The sequence below is a fragment of the Eretmochelys imbricata genome, chromosome 10 (genome assembly GCF_965152235.1).
Source record: "Eretmochelys imbricata isolate rEreImb1 chromosome 10, rEreImb1.hap1, whole genome shotgun sequence".
Lineage (NCBI taxonomy): Eukaryota > Metazoa > Chordata > Testudines > Cheloniidae > Eretmochelys > Eretmochelys imbricata.
The window spans coordinates 33,152,424-33,168,923 of NC_135581.1; the positions used below are offsets into that span (position 1 = coordinate 33,152,424).

The 16,500-nt window shown below is 41.7% G+C and overlaps 1 protein-coding gene across 1 annotated transcript in view; it reads right to left on the reverse strand.

Moving 5' to 3' along the window:
- LOC144270752 (CREB-binding protein-like) overlaps positions 1-16,500 on the reverse strand; it is a 153,471-nt gene that overhangs the window by 34,320 nt on the left and 102,651 nt on the right. The window contains 3 exon segments of the mRNA XM_077827416.1: positions 2,995-3,083; positions 3,591-3,830; positions 7,280-7,398. Coding sequence (XP_077683542.1) covers positions 2,995-3,083; positions 3,591-3,830; positions 7,280-7,398 — 448 coding nt within the window.

Sequence of the window (16,500 nt, forward strand, 5' to 3'; positions counted from 1 at the left end):
ACACTGTTATACAATCCCCAATAACGATGTCTACTACACAAGTTGAAAAACAAGGATATTTAGCCTATTGCGGATTTGCTAGACACATACAATTTGTTTCATGCTAATTTACTATTTGGTTAGGTAAAAGCTAGGATTTTGGTAAGGGAATTAAACAAGGAAATTGTTTCTGTGAATAAGCACAGCAGAATATAGGCTTTCCATAACTTGGTACATACTTGTATTCTGTTAGGAAAAGAAACTAACTGAACTGCTGTTCATTCAACCAGAACACAGTCCCCCGTGGACTGGGACTCTGCAGATCTGGGTTCAAAACACCCTGCTCTGTCACTGAGGGTATGTTTACACTACAATTAGACACCCGCAGCTGGCCTGTGCCAACTGACTAGGGCTTGTGGGGCTCAGGTTAAGGGGCAATTTAACAGCAGCGTAGACTTCCAGACTCCAGGACTCTGCAAGGTGGGAGGATCCCAGAGCTCGGGCGGCAGCCCGAACCCCGGGGCCCAAGTCAGCTGGCACAGAGCAGCCTCAGGTTTTTATTTGCAGTGTAGACCTACCCTGACCCACTGTGTGACTCTGGACAAGTCCCATTCCCTCCCTATGCCTGTTTCCTCTCCCACCATGTCTCTTTTGTCTATTTAGATTGGAACTTCTTTGGAAGAGAGACCGTCGCTCACTATGCATCTGTTTAATTACTAGTGAAATGAGACTGCACTATACTTCTTAGTCAACAAATAAAATCTTGCCACCCCACCCCAAATGAAGGTATCCATGCTCTATCAATCCCATATATCTGGCATTCTAACAACTGAATTTGCATTTAAAAGAACAATCCTAGTGATCTATCACCTCTTGAAAAAAAGAAACATTATTTAAAAAGGACATTCAAATATCTGGATGTTTAATCAGAAGGAAATGTCTGATCAGTTTGAAATTCTTATCCCAAGATCTTGTATTTACAAATGAGTTCTCTCCTCTCTTAGCAATTGTGTGAAAAAACACACACACTTTTTACATCAGTGCGTGTCAGTGCAAAACACCACCAGTTGAGCTGCATGCCTTGCAGTACTTTTATATGTTTTTAAAATTTTGAAATAAAGTCAGAAGAAACAAATCCACATGACCTATCTACAAGGCAAGTCTTCAGGTAAAGTTGCTACACATGAATGATGACTGAACATCATAGGATCAGTAAGGCCCAATCCATAATCTACTTCCCTGTTTTACTAAATTAAAGCTTCTGTGAACAGCTCCTTCACCGTCATAAATCCTTGACATCTGAACCAAATAACTCTTTTATCCCTTATCTTTTTTAAGTGTTTCAGACACATAATCCATTTTTGTTAAAAAAGTAACAAAGTATTTAGTAATAAACTAGTGAATCATTACTGCACACATTTATAATGTGTCCATCATGGAAAGATCTTGTATAATATCATTACTATGAGATACACCTGAGGACATCATATAAACGACTAATACATAAAATGCCCCATAAAAAGATGCCACATTATCCACTCCTCCCTAAGAGTCACATGTCTACACAATGAAAAAAATCAACTGTATTGTATAACCAGGTTACTAAATGAAAGTGCCAGACAGTTAAATATGGTTTGGTGTTTTGAGTGTATTCCGAATTGTGCTACAGCCCTGCAGACTATGAGACAGTAGTGCAATTTAGGAATAAAAATAAAACATAGTTTTGCCTCATCTAGTCTGTAAGACTGAACTGCTTCATCTGTGTTGGATGCTACAGTTTTGTAAAGTGCCAACATGATTTTCTTAGTGCAGAGAGATCAAATTTAAAAGTGGTAGCTGTCAACGTTTACTTCATAACTTAAGTTAAAAGGCAATCTGCAGTATACCTCCAAGTTGGCATGGCTCAAACTTTGTCAAATCTCTGGCAAGAAAATGTTTTACATTGTAACTTGAAAAATGTCTCCTCCTATAGTTTTTTAGAGCCACAGCTAATTTACATTTAGTAGCCTTTTTTAAAAGAAGCTAAAAGCTAACTTTTCTTTCTTCTTTTAATGGATGTTACTCACACAGCACTGATGAATTAAAGTACACTAAATAGAAGATGAACTTAATTGCTATAGATGCATTTTCTAAGAGTGGGGGGAGATAAAAATATCAGAAAAATGATAGAGCTGTGTCATTTTGATGTTTAAATTAATTCCAAACATTGTTTAATAAAACAGAACACCAACATGGATGGAATCATATATTCTTCCCTCTATTAACCAGAGGACTAAATTTTAAATAGTAACTTTATTTTTCCTCCCAGCTCCTCATGGGATCCTGGAAGTTATTACGGAAGTCAAACCTATCATGAACTCTCAAACAAAACCTTTTACGTTTCATTTGCATAGTTACTATGAATATGCAATACTACAGTTTCAATTTTGTTTAGATTACGAAGACTTCTTCATGAAACTGAGTTGAATTAAGAAGTTTTGTTTTACTAATAAGTTCTCCAGGTTCTAATTTTGTGCACCAACATATTAAAAATACCAGATGCAATTTAACTGGCGTGATGCACAAAGTCATTTTCTTTCCAACATAAACCTTTAAGTTGATATCTTTCTGACAGTGAGTTGAAGATACGTCTGCACATTTTTATTCAGAACTCTCTCAAGGCAAAAGATATGTTCTCCTGAGTTGCCTTTTTTTTTTTAAGTCATGCTTCAGATTTAATGGAAAAATACAAACAACTTTAGTTAAGTGGTGCCGTGTAGAATCTATAAACTGACAAGCATATAAATACCATGAACTGTAAGCTGCAATGTAAAAAACCAAAGGGTTTATCTGCAAGAGGGTTGCACACAGAAGGACAATCAATAGGCTTATTTTCTGCTGATTTATTAGAGAAATAAAGGAAACGAGATGTTAATCATCATTCTGCTTAGTATGTGCAAGGCTACAAAAAGACAAACTTGTTTTGTCACTCACTGGATCTCGTTTCCTCGGCTAATGCAGGAATTTGAGACTTACCTATTCTGGTAACTGTAATAGGCAGCATCACGGGGAATAGTACACAGCTCCTTTCCATAGCAGCACAAGGTCTGCGGAGAAAACTCATACTGCAAAACAAAGGCGAAAAAACTTTAAAGTGTGTTTTACATTGTGAATATGCAACGTAGTGAACGTGCTATAAAAGTATACTGTAATATACTGAGATGTGTTTATTAGATTCAAGTGGATATGGATTGATGTGGATAGATCCTTAGCTGGAATAAAACAGCTCAGCTCCCTTGACTTCAATGGAGCCAAAATGGCTTACTCCAGCTCAGGATCTGACCCTGTATCTGGATAAGAAGGTGCAAGATATATGGGATTGTGTATAACAGCAAAATATTTCAACACTTCATATTGAAAATGATATCTCCCCAGTGATAGAAAGAAATTTGGCTAGAATCCTTTAGATATTTTCCACTTCCTTACTATGTTGACATAACAGTCTGATTTTTTCTAGCCATTCCAACTAGTAGTTTAATTTTATTCAAAATAAGTATCTAAAGGAGATTTTTTTTTAACCTTCTTTGTCAAACTACTTAGTTTTTCAGCAATAATAAACTTGAAAAATATACCTTGCGTCCACAACAGTATCCAAGTGACTGCATGACAGGGTCAATCTCTTGTTCAAAGACCTCTGCAAGTTTAGTGCAAAACGTATAGACCCTGGAAGTCTTGCGATTGTAAAGCCAGGCATTGTTAAACATTAGCCAGATGTCATCCACATACTGCCACGGCTCTTGGTACTGCCCAGTATCCAATTTACGTTTAATGGTGGAAAGGTCCATAGGATTCTTCACAATGTCAAAGTAATCCTTCAAAATACAAGAAATAGCATCCATTATTTTTAAGATGCACTTCTAGTGCCTACTATTTTGAACACATCCAAAAGGATTTAACGTCTCCACGAATGTGTGCAAAACAGTCTATTTTGAGGCTTACCTGGAGTTTAAATGGGATTTGGGCCTTGTGCAGAATGACCCCCTACATAGAGATGAACCGAACCCATAATGGACATTGGGTAAAATTTTCAAAATTGCCCAAATGACTTCGCATCCAAAGTTTCATTGTAAGACAACAGAACTTGGCTCCTAAGTTACTGAGGTGCTTTTGAAAATTTTATCCATGATCTATAACATTTCTGTTGCTTCTTTCAAATGTCTTTACTTGAGTCTTAAAAATTGGAATCCATAGGCCAAGTTAAAGGATGCTTTAAGGAGTTCAAAACAGACCAAGTTTGAGAGAAACTGCTGTGCTTGTTTTGTTAAAGTTGTTCAAACTTTTAATAGCTCTCAAAGGAACTTCGAATTTTGGGAAACAGATTTAAAAACAAAAATATAAAAACCAAGATCCAAAGAAGATCAGTAAGTCACCAAGTTTCACTGTCATAAAAAGCTCAAACTACACTATGGGCAAATTCACAAGTCAAGTTCTGTGATGGGTACTCGGAGTAGCAATATTTGAAAGTTATTTTGCTAGTCTTGAACTGATGGGAACCTGCACGCATTCAACACACTGTTTAGTTTCCACCACAGAACCTAAGGCAGCAGATGATCACATTTTTCCTGTGTTGGTTTACTGTGCAAAACTTGCTCCCCCATGAAATACCCTTATGCTGGCTCCACTTAAACAGAAAACAGAACACTTGGAAGCTTCATCCACCCACATTCAAAGGTGTTTGTTGAATGACCATTATTGACCCTATACTTATTACCTCTTCTTTCAAACATGGCCCTTTCACTTGTTTCTGCGTGGCTGTACTCTAAGAAGTTGATTTTTTATTATATTGCATGCGTTCTTATTTTGTTGTAAGGCACTCTGCAAAGCGTGTAGAGTTACTAGAGGACGCGGAGAAAGTATGTTATTAAAAATCATCATCAGCCTTGTAACAACTGGTCTACATTCCAGATGGCCATCCGATCAGGCCATCATCTACTTAGGCTATGTTTACACTTTAACTGCTACAGGAACACAATTGCACTGATGTAAGACTTAATTGTAGACACTCACTAGAGCAACAAGATGGCTCTCCCGTTGCTGCAGTTAATCCACTTACCCAAGAGGCAGTAGCTAGGTCAACAGAAGAATTATTGTCGACCTAGCACTGTCTACAACAGGGGTCATATCAGCTTAACTATGTCGCTCAGGGTCTGGATTTTTCACACCACTGAGTGGCATAGCTGGGTCAACCTAACTTTTTAGTGTAGACCTGGCCTCACTCTACAGTACTGGACGGATGCAAAATGCAGCTTTTAAGGCATGATTTTATGCTACAGTCTTATTCTGTGACTATAAAACAGCAAAAATCTTATTGTGCTATAAAATCTGAACACATTCCTAAAATTACTCTGCTATAACTTTCATTTTCCTAGATCCAAATGATGACTGAAGGTCTTCAGAAGAAAAAATAATCAGTGTTTAAAACAGATACCATACACAGGATAATTTTGTTTAAGAAAGAAAGGAAAGGTTACTCACCCTGTGCAGAACTATAGTTCTTTGAAATGCGTGATGGGTGCTCTGCTTCAGGTGTGCGTGCACCTCTTGATCCATTGATCGGAGATTTAGCAGCGTCTGTCCCGCCTGCACGTGTGTTCTACACAACCGTGCGTCACACACAGAGTACATGGGGCTGCACAGGCAAACCGCCCTCTGTTCTTTCTCTATCCAAATAGGGCATCCAGAGAGTAGATGGTGCCCAGAACTGATCCCACCTTCCCTGTCATGGATGAGGATACAGGTTCCTGTATGGATGCTGAGTGGAACCCTACACTGACAGGGGAGACTGACAATGTCTAACTTCATCCTCAATCTCCTTCAATGGTGGGACAGCAGCAGAAAAAGGTGGAGAGTCTTGTGGTACTGGGAAACAACGTTAATCTGGAGACCGGGATCTTGGTACCAAGTTGTTTGGTACCCAGAACTAGTGGAGACTCTGGCTCATCTAAAACAGACAAGTTCCTGAAGTAAATGCCTATGGTACTGAGTGGATCGATACTCTGCAGCAGCTGAGGTGGACGGTACTGTCAATTTGGAACACGGTGCTGAAGCTGAAAGCGTCTGATGCTTTGATTAGCCCGGTACTGATGAAATGGTAAGTCTGACAGACAGTGCCATTCTAAAGGAGTGTGCATCCTAAGCTTCACCTCCCTGTTCTTCACAGATGGTACTGGGGGACCTGCCAGAGCCATGCTTCTCCAAAGTGCTCGAGGATCTCCCGGCCCCACCAGTAGTGGAGGAAGAGCCTTTTGCCTCCACGGTACCAAGCCAAGGGGTCAAGGCCTTCAGCACCACAGACTTAGCATGCAATTGGGGCCTTTGGGAGCTGGCTCCTTGCAGTGGGAGACTGAGCTCCTCTTCTTTGGAGCCTTCCAAGTCCTCCAAAGTTTTCCCCTTCTTATGGGAGACCTGGGCTGAGGTCGGAGGGGCACTGGATCTGTCTGGAAACAGATGTACATGGGGAGGGGGGAAATACGTGTCTCCTGACATGACTTGAAAGCAGGTGAAAGGGAGGGAATGCTCCATCATCAGAAGTCATAGTTTGGTCTCTCAATTCTTTCATACTCTAGACTTGAGAGCTAAGCAAAAGTTACACTTCTGCTAGATACGGAACTCTCCCAAGCAGCAGATGCACTTAGGGTGACCGTTACTGACCGGCATAGCCTCCTGACAAGAGAGGTAGTATCTGAAAAAGGGAGAGGAAAAAGTCAATCCTCTCATCATCTAACTAATTCTATACTAAAGGAAGTAACACTAACTAGAAACACTAAACTTACTGAAAGAACAACGGTAGAACACGCTGAAGAATGGATGAGGCAGACACGCTAGAGCTCCATCTCGGCTCAAGGCGGTAAAGAAGGAACTGAGGATAGTTCATCTGTGCAGCCCTATATATCCTCGATGGGTAGCCCGAGATTGTATAGAGTGCAGGTGGGGGCCAAACATACACTGCTAATGGAACGTCTCCAATCAAGGGGCTTGAGAGGCCCATCTGCACCTGAAGTGGAGCACCCATAAGGTCACTACTCGAAGAAGAGTAACTTCTACATTCTGGTTCCCATGGGAATTCAGACATTCATTCTTAACTCTTAATTGGAACTCAAGGAGAGAAATCTTTAAGGGCACACAGATGATGTTCCCATGGCCATATACAACTTGAACAAGCACAAAGATATTAGGCCAAATAAGTTTACAAAAATAAGAATTATGAAATATCATACATGCATATATACATATACCACAAAGGCTTTTAATGCTAACTCACTGGAATCCCTAGGAGCTGAGGATCCACAGGCTGTCTGAAAGGAAGGGACTCTGGGTCCTGCCGGTACAATGCTTCAAGGGTAGGCATGAGAGCCTGGCGCAGCTCTTCAGGTTTAAAGACTGTTTTAAAAGAAACAACAACCCCAAACACAGTTAAAATACAAAGAAAAGAATTTCCCTCAGATATTAAAACTGCTCTATTCTATATGCTTTAAGACAGAATTTTGTCATTATCAAATAATTTCTCATCACCAAACAATCAGGTTCATTATTTCTAATGTGGGTTTTTCATTCTGCTGTGCAGATTGGAGGCAGAACTAGATCTGAGTCACTAGGACAGTTTGGCTTTGCCTTTCTTGAAATCTTGCCAGAGACTATTTCCAGAATTTCAACGTATTTATTAACTTCATGACTGCAGATTAACAATCCTACCCTGTGAAAGGTATCTTTCTACTGGGCAGAGAAGGCAATTTGGCCATAACTGATTAACAAAACAATAACTTTAATGAGGAATGGAATAGAGCACCTGGCTAGTCAAAGAAAAGATAATCAGTTAAGAACAATTCCCCCCGCCCACACACCAAATACAGCCATGTCTGTTACCCCTACTGAGATTTTTAGAGCAAAGAAAACTGCAGGGAGGGACCAAAATCTGCAGAAAACTATGTCCAAGTTGTACTGTCTATAATATGGACAAATGACCAGATGGCTTGATAAGTGGCAAAAGAATTTTCTGATCAGAATTTAGAAACAGTCCTGGTCTGATGGGCTATAACTGATTTTGGAACACTGATACACTTTCCTGATGCACAGTTTCAGTCACCCAGAAACAGATTATTCTGATGCCTTGTTTTGCTCTCAGCAGTGGATTGACAGGAGAAGAAAGGAGGAGATTTTCTGAAACACCCTGAAATAATTATGGAGTGCTCTTTGCACATCCAAAATATACCAGACTTTATTTTGGATGAACATAGCCTTAACAAAAAGGGGGGAGGAAGGGAAGGAGGACTTCCTCCTGAGAGCAGTGAAAAATATGCGTTAACCTTAGGAATGAATGTTGGGTGTAGGAAAACCACCACCCAGTTTAAAAATCTGCATTGCTGAGAGGACGAAGACTTTTGGTGAAGAGGTCCAAGAGAAAGTTTTGTTAAGGCACTCAGATCCGGGTGGAGAGTTCAGGGGATTACTCCATACTGCCTTCTAAGGCTTATTAATTTTTCTCCTCAGAAATTGCCTGACGTGGAGAGGAGATTAGTCTTGGTTTGTTCACACCCGAAATATTTGATATTGTCAAAGTATGCCGGCACAGAGAGTTGGCCTTCAGACCTAGAGACAAGGAGCTTGACATTACTGTAATTTATACTGCAAAGTGGCATCAAGTGCTGTCATTGTGATTTGACAGAACCTGACCCCATCTTGATACGGGTACCAATGACTAAACACAATGTAGGGAAACCGAGAATTGGGCCCAAGCTCTCCTGTACGAAATTGGGAATTTGGCCTTGGTATGCTTGGCTCTCCACCATGTACTGAATTTCCCCTATATTGTCTTAAGAGATTATAAACTCTTTGGGACAGGGAATCATTCTTTCTGCATTTCTGTACACTGCCTAGCACAATGGGTGAGCACCATCTGAAACCAAATTAAAACAAATCCCAATTGGTAGATTTCTTTCTGAAGAGCCGGAATGTGTTTATAACCACAGACTGGAGTAACTGTTTTTTTAATTGCTGCCTCTTAATATCCAAGCGGATTAATGGGGCCCAGATTCTGGTAAAATCTGGTGGTAAAAGGAACCTTCAAGTAAATGTGTCTCTCCTGGGGGACTGTGAAGAAAAGAAGCAGAGGTAGAAGGGAGGATTATTGAGATGAAGTCTGCATAACATGGCCACCAAGGTCGGAGAGGTGCCACTAATAAAATGGAGGACTTTCTCAGTCAGATCTCATCTGTTCTGAAGATCAGAGATGCTGAAGGACAGATAGGAGCTCTTTTAAACAGGCTTTGGAAAAAGTGTCAAAGGCAAGCATGTCTGGTAGAGAACAGCATGCCTTCAGTATTTTGTTTGGATGTAAAAAGTTTCAACTACTGCCATTCTTGACTAGTAGAGACTCCATTCCATCTCCTTCCTGCTCAGCCAGCTAAACACAGGGTGAACTCCCTCTAGGTATTAAGAATTCCTTTATTCTTGCAAATGGATTTGTAATCCCTACCTTGTTGCTTTGGAGAGGGAAACGATTTCTTTACTGATAACGTTGACAAGAAGCTTCCAGAAAAGCTTTCCCCAAGAATATTTGGAACCTGACACCAGATGTTTAACTTGTAAATCTGTTTTTCGTTATCTTAACTAATGGTGCCTTTCTGCCCATTGCAACTGTCTTCAGAATTGAAATGAATCCAGAAAGAAGTCTAAAATAACTGCTGCTGTTGAAGAAATCTCTGAAACACTGATTTATGTTCCCTGGATTGTTTTTGGCACTTCCTCCTGAAAATTGTCAGCCAAGGCAAAAATAATTCATGCAAAGCAGGTGGAAGCTGTAGACACTTGGGCTGCAGCCAACACCTTGCAGACCTCATGGAGCACTGATTCCACTCTCCTAGTCATGGGTATCATAGCAGGAATTCGCCTTCCGAAGGGACCCACGTTTTCTTGAGAACTTTTGAGATTGCTTAGAAAGTCTTTTATGAAGGAACTCCCACTTACATTTTGTGGCATTCTCCAAGGAACAAACGAAATGGGATCTGGAATTTCTTTCTAGAGGAAAAGAGAAAGTACCTCCTACTGGCTGTGCAGTCTTGGTGGTGTGGCTTGGATACTTTGGAATTTAATGATTCTGGATTATTTCATTTAATAGATTTTTAAGGCCAAAAGAGATAATAATCTAGCCTGACCTTCTGCATAACAGGACACAGAATTTCCCCTGCATTGAGCCCACTAACCTGTGGCTGAGCTAGAGTATATCATTTAGAAAAATATCCAGTCTTTAAAAGACTAAAAGAGATGGAGAACTTACCATATCCCTTGCTATGCTCTTTAATGTAATTACCCTCCCTGTTAAAATCTGCATCTTATTTTCAGTCTGATTTTTTTTTTTTTAATTAAACTTCAGCTTCCAGCCACTGGATCTTGTTATACCTTTCCCCGCAAAAAGTTTCATCTTCAGAACCCCTGGCCTCTGAAAGGTATGAAAAATATGGAGAAAAGTGCTTGTGGACAGGGGATTTCGTCTTTTTTTCCTGCGCTGTTCAGATTCCTCCAGAGGGGAAAAAACTCCTTTTATAGGGTTCTCCTTTTTGAGAAACAATGGTCTGGGTTTTCCTTTTCAGGAAAGAAGTTCTGTGAATATGGGCAAGATGAACAGAAGCTAGCGCTAAACCACCACATACCCCATTTTGTCTTGGCATGTGATGGCTGAAAGAAACATGACCTTTGCCTGTATCATCATCATCCATTATCTGTTAAGTACCAACATTATACCATAAATTTCTTTAGAGGGACTCCTGGTTGAAGTCATTAAGGAGAAAACTCTTGAGAAGATGAGAGCAGCATCCTTGAAATTACTGAAGACAATACTTTTGGTTCCCTTTTTACTTGTAATCTTTTCAGTAGAGGATCCTGCTGGATGGGGAAAGAAATCAACTTAGCTTGGAGGCTTCTGAATGCTGAAAAGAAGTGCTCCTTCAAGTCTACCTTGGAAGGTTCCAGGGAGAGATAGCAAGCAGTCCTGAATTAATAAACACTCCAAACTGTCCTTGCTTTGTGAAGGAAGGGGGTGGAGGGAGAAGAGACGGGGACAGGAAAAAGCTCAGCCTGCCAAAGGAAAAAAAGGTTCCCTTCCATGGTGTATCTGAAAGAGGGCAGAACCTCATTTTCAGGGAAAATGGATAAGGGAGAAGTTGCCCTCATTTGGAATGCAGCCTTTGCAAAGAGCCTGCAAAATAACTTTTGGTCATTTTATAATGAAAGCTGTTTTTAGTCACTCCTAACCTTCCTTAAGTCCCACTACTTGGGCTGAATTTTTCCATGCTTGGTCTCTGACCAAAGGTAGACTTTTGGCATCTGAGCAGATCTTCAAAAGACAAGGAGAACGAAGTTCCTTTTCATTTTTTTTTTATAGAAATTTCATAAAAGCAGTTACATTAAGAGAGCATTACAGTTGCATGCTTCAGAATTTAATTAGGAAATGCCATATTTTTCTACAATTATAGGTCTTGTAGTACTGTGTACCAGCATGCATTCTAACCAATCCATGAAAGTCATTTTAAGTGAAAAGTGCACAATAAGCCACGGCTTAATGCAGACTAACCATTAACAGAGTAATGGTTAAAGTGTACTGGCTTATATAAATCATTTACATTTCCAGTTAAGGGAAGCTTTGCTGCCATTTGAAAAGAAATTGTATAATACGTGGCTAGGACTAAGTTATTAAAATACTTGTGAGAGAGAAGACATTACAGAATTTCTCAATAAAGATATTCTAGACCATTCTGACAATGAAATTTGTGTTACTATATCTTGTAATAGTTTTTGTAAGGTTTTAGGGAAAAAATTTATATGTTGTGTTTGGGAAATAATGTTACACTGAAATTATAGACTATATCATAATGCATATACATGGTGGCCAGTGGGAAGGTTTTGCATACAATCTCAACTTTGGTATTTCTTCAAACTGCTTTGCTTAACCTTCATTTTGTATTTATATGGAATTACATTATTAAGCCAAGAAGCATGGAAGAGTAAAATACAATTAAGTGCATATACCAAAATGTTATACATTATCTTACCACCCTATCTGTTCTGCCACTTGTCTACTTATTTTTTTATTAACAATACAAACAGGAAATCAAGTGACAACATTGTAGCTACAATCAGTGAAGCTTCTTTAATTGGGTGCAGAAGTTTCTGTTGAGGCTCTCTCTTTCCCTCCCTTATAATCAAATTACTAAAGCATTCTCTACAGTAACTTGGAATGCAGCAATTATGTACCAGAAATCCCAGTAATAAAACATTTCTATTAGTAGCTAGCACTTGGCAATATATAACTATGAATTGTAGCGTGAGTGTCTAACTACTGGTAATGAACAATTAAGGTTCATAATGTTGCTTTAACAAATGTTTGAAAAGGTTCATGATTGCAGTGTGCAGAATAATCCACTTACGCTACTCATCCAGGTAGACTAATCAAATTACACATGTACAGACTAATCTGAGTGGATTACACTGTAATTTGCCTGAGTGATGGGAGATAATTTCTCTCTCATAATTAAATTCATTACTACTACAGTGGGATTTTCCTTCTTGCCATCCAGCCATCAGTCCACAGAACATATATCCATCACTGAGATAGGGCTTAACTTGGCCACTCTTGAAACCCTGCCAGTTCTGTTTGGCCTCCATGGAGGATCACACACTCTGAATTAGCTTCCCTACTTCCACAAAGCCATGAGGTTTTCTCTTCAAAACAGGCTTAAAACTTTTACATTTAACTTTTATTGCTGCTTTTTTGAGCATAATTAGGTGGTTTTTTTCTGGCTCGAAGGATGGGTTTTTCTACACCAGAGCCTGCAACAGTGTTCACTTGAAGTGGACAACAAACCACTGAAGAAAAATCATGGCTGTAAATACCTGTTACTTACCTGTAATTGGAGGTTCTTCGAGATGAGTGATCCCTATCTATATTCCACTGAGGGTAACATGCGTACTCCACGTGTCCGGAGCTGGAGATCTTGAAAGTAGTAGTGTCTGTTGGTCCATGCATGCACCCTTACTCCGCCTCATGGTTTTGTCCCAGGAGGCGATAAAGGGCAGGGTGGACCAACCATGCCTTCAGTTCCTTCACCACCACAATTCAAGACAGATCCACAGCATAGGGGAAGGAGGTTGGTATTGGAATACAAATAGGGACCATATATCTCAAAGTAACCACCTCTTCTTTTTTGAGTAATGGTCCATACTGTATTCCACTGAGGGTGATTAATAAGCAGTACCAAGTCATGAGGAGGGGTGTGTGAGGACATAAAGCAACCGTTGACTGGACAACAGCTCTGTGGAATGGGGCATTCATCACAGAATCTCGTTCCAACGCCTAATGTGAAGCAAAAGTATGTACCGAACTCCAGGTGGCCGCCTTACATATGTCCAAAAGCAGTGTATCTTGAAGCAAGCTGTAATTGATGCTTACGCTCTTGTGGAGTGAGGTCATACCAAGGAGTGGAGACAGTCCCAAATATCAATAGCAGAGCATAATGCACCCCAAAACCCACTTAGAAATCCTCTGAGTGGATATCACTTATCCCTTAATCCTCTCTGTTATAACGATAAACAGACGAGGGGTCTTCCTGAATGATCTCGTTCTCTGCAGGTAGAAGGCCATGGCCCTGCACACGTTGAGGTAGTGAAGACGCACTCTTTTGCCAAGGCACAAGGCTTTGGGAAGAAAAGCAGCTAAGTGTATTGGCTGATTAAGGTAAAAGCGGGATACAATCTTTGGCAGAAACTTGGGGTGCATACTCAAAGAAACCTCGTTATATGGAATGTGGTAAAATGGGGGTCCACTAACATGGCCCCCAGTTTGCTTACCCTTCTCACAAAAGTAATAGCAACCAAGAAGGCGACCTACGTGGAAAGGAGAGACAGAGCCATGAGGCTGAAGGTTCAAAGTGCGAATTGATTAAGGTCAAAAGGACGAGGTTGAGGTCCCATTGTGGGGGCAATAGGTTGAATGGGTGGATAGGTCTAAAGGAGTCCCTTCCAAAACCCGGTAGTCAATAGATGCATAAATACAGAGTGTCCTTCCATGGGGGGTGGAAAGCACTAACAGTTGCCATGTGCACCTTGATGGAATTAAGAGCAAGGTCTGATGCCTTCAGGGACAGAAGGTAGTCCAAAATAAGGGGAATATTCACATTCTCAAGGGCTTGACCACTCTGTTGGACCAGGAAGTGAAATATTTCCACTTAGCTTGATAGAAATGCCTCGCGGACTCTTTCCTGCTACTTGAGAGGATGTCTTGTACTGCCAACGAACACCCCCATTCTAGCAAAGATGCCCATCCAAAAACCAAGCACTGAAGTGAGGTGTCTGTGGATTAGGATGTCTGATCTTGCTGCTGTATTGCGTGAGCGGGAATGCTGGCAGTGGAAGTGGGGGGACACACTGACATGCAGAGAAGGAGGGGAAACCAGTACTGGCAGAGCCAAAATGGGGCAATTAGAATAACTGTGGCCCTCTCCCACCCGATCTTATGGGGGACACACGCCAGTAGCGGTAGCGGGGGAAAAGCTAGTCTGCCTGGTCCGACCAGCAGATGATATGGGGATCTCCCTGGGAATGGGCACAGAGGCCTTCTCTGGAGCAATACTGGATGCATTTGTTGTTGACATGGGAGGCAAAGAGGCCTGTGGTTGGAGTCCCTCATTGGGTGAAAATGTCACTGACTATGGCGTCGTGGAGTTCCCATTCAGGGTCAGCCACGAACTACCTGCTCAGAGAATCTGCGATCACGTTCTCAGTCCCCGGAAGATTGCCCACTAAATCCTGTTGTCAGTGGCCTATGCACCAATCCCACAGAGTAATCATTTCTCCACAAAGCGCTAGCGACCGCATGCCCCTTTGTTTGTTCGTGTAAAAAACAGCTGTGGTGTTGTCTGATATGATGAGCATGTGACAGGAAAGAACGAATGGGAGAAATGTGCGACATGTCCTCTGCACCGCCCGAAGGTCCAGAATGTTGATGTGCAACTGGGAGTCCTGAGTGCAAGTCCCCTGTGCCATATACTCGCCCATGTGGGCACCCCAGCTGGCGAATGACATACATCCATGATGATCGTCATGCTTGAAGAGAATGGGAGGAAGGGCATCCTAGTGCTGATCTGACCCGGGTCTGTCCACCAGTGGAGGGAGGAGAGAACCTTGGGTGGGACTGTTAGGATGAGGTCCATGGTTTGGTGTGTGGGAGAACAGGACCTCTGGAGCCACAGCTGCAGGCAGCAAAAGCAAAGACGAGCAAAGGCGGTGATGTACGGACAGGCTGCCATGTGACCAAGGAGGGAAAGGAAAGGTCTGAATGGAGCAGGATGGGTGGCTATCACTTTAGGAATCAACTCTTGAATTATCTGGAACCTGTCCTCCAGTAGGTAGTCTCATGCTGAGACTGCATCGATGCATGCCCCAATGAATTCTAGGGACTGTATCGGATCCAAAGTTGATTTTTCTACATTTATGCTCACCCCCCAGGGAGAAGAGGAGTAGGAGCAGCATGAAGGTCAAGGCTTGAGCCTTCCCTTTGGATCACGTTGCTAGCAGTCAGTCATCAAGGTATGGGAAATATAAGAACTCCCTGACACCAGAGGTGGGCCGCCACCACACAGAAAGCTTTGGTGAATACCCAGGGAGCAGTAGTGAATTCAAATGGTAGAATCCGGAATTGGAAATGTCAAGGGCCTACCCTGAATCCCAAAAACCTTCTGGGGGTAGGATGGAGGTCTATGTGAAAATAGGCTTCCTGCACAGTGAGAACCACATGCCTCTTTCCAGTGAAGGTATGATGGTCTCTAAAGGTGACCATACAAAACTTTGGCTTGCGTATGAAGTAACTGAGATGATGGAGGTATAAGATTGGTCACCAGCCGCCCTTTTTTTGGGTACTAGAAAATAGGCGGAATAAAACCCTGCACCCTGATAGGTTGTACGAACAGGATCTATTGCTCCCCTTTGCAGTACAGTGGCCACTGTGCGTGAAGAGATATATGCCACATCCACCACGGCCTGGAGCATTATCCTTGCGACCAGTTTGCCTTTCTCCAACATAGTCAGGAAGGAGGCACGATTCTGTTGGGGAAGCTTGTCTGCAAAGTCCGCCAACAAGCCATAAGAAAGCAAGTCATATTTAGCAAATAGCGCCAGGTAGTCACAAATGCAAAATTGGAAGGCCAGCCAAGAAAAAACCTTGCGACCCAGAATGTCCAGTCACTTATCCTCTTCATCTGCTGGGGTGGAGCATAGGTGTTGCTGCCTGGCCCCCTTTGTCGCTGCCTGTATCATGAGGGAATTAGGTGTGTGTGTGGGGAAAACAAACTCAGACCCCTTCGCTGGTACATAGTACTTCTTTCTTCCCCCTTGGGGTGGGTGCGCAAATGACCACAGTGCATAAAACAGTTCAGGCCGGCTGAAGAACGGCATCGTTGATTACTAGGGTCACTCTGGTTGGTACCGAGGCGTGCA